The 4,910-nt window shown below is 47.3% G+C and overlaps 1 protein-coding gene across 2 annotated transcripts in view; it reads right to left on the bottom strand.

Annotated features, from left to right (window-relative positions):
- Nucleotides 1-1,444: 1,444 nt before the first annotated feature.
- crhr1 (corticotropin releasing hormone receptor 1) overlaps nt 1,445-4,910 on the bottom strand; it is a 47,800-nt gene continuing 44,334 nt past the window's right edge. For both annotated transcript variants that reach the window (XM_046039483.1, XM_046039474.1), the window contains one exon: nt 1,445-2,873. In XM_046039483.1, the coding sequence (XP_045895439.1) occupies nt 2,733-2,873 (141 nt within the window). In that variant the 3' untranslated portion in view covers nt 1,445-2,732. The remainder of the gene's footprint in view (nt 2,874-4,910) is intronic.

Below are 4,910 nucleotides of genomic sequence, written 5' to 3'. Positions count from 1 at the left end.
AAAGGAAGGCTGTGACATCTCTGAGCAAGGATCAAAACATCACAATCCTACCTGCTGACAAAGGAGGATGCGTGGTAGTACTTAACACAGCGGACTACCAGAACAAGGTCAACACACTACTAATGGACACAAACACGTATGAGACACTGAGATGAGACCCAACCAGCGGATACAAGAAAAAGGCCATAGAATGTCTACAACAGTTAGAGAAGGACAACACCATCACCCGTGAACAATATTACCGTTTGTATCCTGGAGAAGCCATTCCATGCATTTATGGACTACCCAAGATACACAAAGAAGGAGCCCCACTCAGGCCGATTATCAGCAGCATTAACTCGGTCACCTACAACATTGCCAAACACATTTCTACCATCTTAGCTCCCATGGAGAGAAACACGCCTCACCACGTCCAAAACTCCACTGACTTTGTAAAATTGCAGATTGGTGTTTACAGAAAACCCACACACACAGACCAATACCTACTGTTCGATTCCCACCACCCAATGGAGCACAAGCTAGGGGTCATGAGAACCCTGCACCACAGAGCGGAAAACATACCAACAAGCGCCCAAGCCAGAGAGAAGGAACAGAACCACCTGAAGGGGGCACTTACAGCCTGTGGAGACCCTAAATGGACCTTTGTGAAAACACCCACAAGATCCAAGAAGAACAAAACTACAGGGGAGGAAAAGAAGGTCAAACGCAACAACATTGTGATTCTGTACGTGTCTGGAGTATCAGAGAAACTCAGGAGGATTTTCAACAAACACAACATCCCTGTGGTTTTGGCTCAACACAGAAGGGCCAACTCCTCAGGTCAAGACTCTGCAGTCTACTTCCATCTGAAGGACAGAGGACACTCGTTTGAGGACCACCAGGTGCACATTTTAGACAGAGAAGATGGATGGTTTGAAAGAGGTGTCAAGGAAGCATCTACACCAGGGTGGAGAAGCCGTCATTGAACAGGGGAGGGGGTCTACGCCACCACTTATCCCCCACTTACAATGCTGTCCTTTCATCACTTCCCAGGAAACTCAACAAACGTAACCTGTTGGCCTCAGGTGAAGATACCAACGATGGTCGTTCAGTCTCGGCCTCAGGTGAAGATACCAACGATGGTCCTTCAGTCTCGGCCTCAGGTGAAGATACCAACGATGGTCGTTCAGTCTTGGCCACCGCTAGTCCTAACGACTGTAACGACTGTCGTCACAGCAACCAGGAACACTAACGAACCGGCGGTATCGATGACCCGGGCCAATGACCCCACTGAGGTTAAATAGCTGAGTTTCCCTGCCAGTCAGTCAGAACTGAAGAAGTCCTTTGGATGACGGATGTCTTCTAATATCTTCAACCAAGTCCAGTTGCCCTTGACTTTAACCTTCTTTGGATAACCACAACAACCACAACAACCACAACAACAACATAAACAACACCGATGCTGTTAATGATTTATAAATTTATTAGACATCAGTAGATACAGAAGGTCCAGCTACAGGTACAATATTCAGATAAACATTACTGTGGTGGACAAACCAAGCGCTCCTCGTGTCACTGAAACGTCTCAGATTATAAATACGATCAGAATCTGAGATTATTATAAATTCAATATAAGATATTTATCCAGCTGATGAGGATAAGTTCAGGGAGGAAGAGGAGCAGTTTGTGTTTCATCCTGAGTGTTTCCCTCGATACCTACAAGTACTAACTACACTACTGTGGTAACTGTGAGCACAACTGCTCTCTGCCTCTACGGGGCCCGACCTTTCATTAAAAGATAAACTCTGCAGAGTGCAACAACATTTACAATAAAGATAAATATATTTCTGAAGTATTCTTGTAGGTACACATCCAGTGCAAATATTAAAGTACAAAAACCTATCAGTCCTGCAGTCTGTCGAAGCTCACCGGTCACTGCGAATATACCGATTATTACTCCAGAGGAGGGGGAATATTCTGAGCCGTATACCTGCGTCCTGATCTGAGTATTATCACTACAGCGCTGGCAGCTTGCTGTAGCGCCCCCTCATGTCCAGTTGGTGTTGGTTCTGTACTGATGTGTGTTCATGTTGCGTACAGGAGCTTCACGCCTCTGGAGTCCTGTTAGCTTCTCATGTCGGTATAGAGTTCAGCCGACGACGTGTTCTGGTTTGTATTCAGGAACGTTTGCAGCCATAAAGTCTCTGAGCAGCCGGTCCTGAAATGTTCTGATCAGAGATCTGCTTAGTGTGTGCGAAACAGGAGAAAGCTGGTGATCAATGTGACAGGACAATTCTAGCTCATCAACAACACACGGATCCATAAACAAATAAATAAACTTCATTAGAGAAGGGGAACACATTCCAGCTGCCCGCTGTGTCTGAAGCAGCTGCTTGGTCAAGTCCAGTGATTGGTCAGCACATGAAGAGGGGCGGGGCCAGTCCTGTACATAAAGATGGAGTGCTCCCTGGTGGCCGGGTCATAAACCCCGCCCCCTCCGTGTTATTGGATGAGTTCACCGACGAGTTTGGTTTTATTTATCTGATGCTTTTAAAGGGGGTTTCATATCATGATTGACAGCTGAGTTCTGCTCATGATTGGGTCGGCCAGCTGTGTGGGCGGGACCTCTATGCCACTTCTGGCTTCATTCGTACAGAGGGAGGAAGTGGATCTTCCTCTGACCTGCTGGTTGAACCAGGTCCCAACACAGAATAAAGCCTCTGATTGACTGACTGGTTCAGGTCTGTCAGGGGTCAGAGGTTGGAGGACTGTTTGATGCTGTGGAAGGAGACTCTGCTCGGTGAGGTGGGCAGCGATGTGGCTCGCACCGCCCGGCTCCGGAAGGAGTGACGGTCCTGCCAGCGAATCCAGCGCTTCCTGACCGCAGAGCGCACCTGCACACAGACAGGTAAAAACAAACAGACAGTTACAGACAGACAGACAGTTACAGAAAGACAGGTACAGACAGTTACAGACAGACAGGTACAGACAGACAGCCAGGTACAGAAAGACAGACAGGTACAGACAGACAGGTACAGACAGTTACAGACAGACAGACAGTTCCAGACAGTTACAGACAGACAGGTACAGACAGACAGACAGTTACAGAAAGGTACAGACAGACAGACAGACAGGTACAGACAGACAGACAGGTACAGACAGTTACAGAACGACAGGTACAGACAGTTACAGAACGACAGGTACAGACAGTTACAGACAGACAGTTACAGACAGACAGACAGTTACAGAAAGACAGGTACAGACAGTTACAGACAGACAGGTACAGACAGACAGTTAGGTACAGACAGACAGGTACAGACAGTTACAGACAGACAGGTACAGACAGGTACAGACAGACAGGTACAGACAGTTACAGACAGACAGTTACAGAAAGACAGGTACAGACAGACAGGTACAGACAGACAGGTACAGACAGACAGTTAGGTACAGACAGACAGGTACAGACAGGTACAGACAGACAGGTACAGACAGGTACAGACAGACAGACAGGTAAAGACAGGTACAGACAGACAGACAGGTACAGACAGACAGACAGGTACAGACAGTTACAGACAGACACAGGTACAGACAGACACAGGTACAGACAGACAGACAGGTACAGACAGTTACAGACAGACACAGGTACAGACAGACAGACAGTTACAGACAGTTACAGACAGACAGTTACAGAAAGACAGACAGTTACAGACAGACAGTTACAGACAGACAGACACAGACAGACAGGTACAGACAGACAGGTACAGACAGTTACAGAAAGGTATAGACAGTTACAGAAAGACAGGTACAGACAGTTACAGACAGACAGACAGGTACAGACAGTTACAGACAGACAGACAGTTACAGACAGGTACAGACAGTTACAGACAGACAGTTACAGGCAGACACAGACAGACAGGTACAGACAGTTACAGACAGACAGGTACAGACAGGTACAGACAGACAGGTACAGACAGACAGGCAGACAGACAGGTACAGACAGACAGACAGGTACAGACAGGTACAGACAGACAGTTACAGACAGGTACAGACAGGTACAGACAGACAGGTACAGACAGGTACAGACAGGTACAGACAGACAGGTACAGACAGGTACAGACAGACAGGTACAGACAGACAGGTACAGACAGGTACAGACAGACAGGTACAGACAGGTACAGACAGACAGGTACAGACAGGTACAGACAGACAGACAGGTACAGACAGACAGGTACAGACAGGTACAGACAGTTACAGACAGACAGGTACAGACAGACAGCCAGGTACAGAAAGACAGACAGGTACAGACAGACAGGTACAGAAAGACAGACAGGTACAGACAGACAGTTACAGAAAGACAGTTACAGACAGACAGACAGTTCCAGACAGACAGGTACAGACAGACAGGTACAGACAGACAGACAGGTACAGACAGACAGACAGTTACAGAAAGGTACAGACAGACAGACAGACAGGTACAGACAGACAGACAGGTACAGACAGTTACAGAACGACAGGTACAGACAGTTACAGAACGACAGGTACAGACAGTTACAGACAGACAGTTACAGACAGACAGGTACAGACAGGTACAGACAGACAGGTACAGACAGTTACAGACAGACAGACAGTTACAGAAAGACAGGTACAGACAGACAGACAGGTAAAGACAGGTACAGACAGACAGACAGGTACAGACAGTTACAGACAGACACAGGTACAGACAGACAGACAGGTACAGACAGTTACAGAAAGGTATAGACAGTTACAGAAAGACAGGTACAGACAGTCAGACAGACAGTTACAGACAGACAGTTACAGGCAGACACAGACAGACAGTTACAGACAGTTACAGACAGACAGGTACAGACAGGTACAGACAGACAGGTAGAGACAGACAGAGAGAGACAGACAGAGAGAGAGAGACAGAGACA

Source organism: Micropterus dolomieu, linkage group LG02, assembly GCF_021292245.1.
Source record: "Micropterus dolomieu isolate WLL.071019.BEF.003 ecotype Adirondacks linkage group LG02, ASM2129224v1, whole genome shotgun sequence".
NCBI classification, from domain to species: domain Eukaryota; kingdom Metazoa; phylum Chordata; class Actinopteri; order Centrarchiformes; family Centrarchidae; genus Micropterus; species Micropterus dolomieu.
Note: the sequence above shows the minus strand (reverse complement) of the source record. Positions and strands in the feature narration are given on the sequence as shown.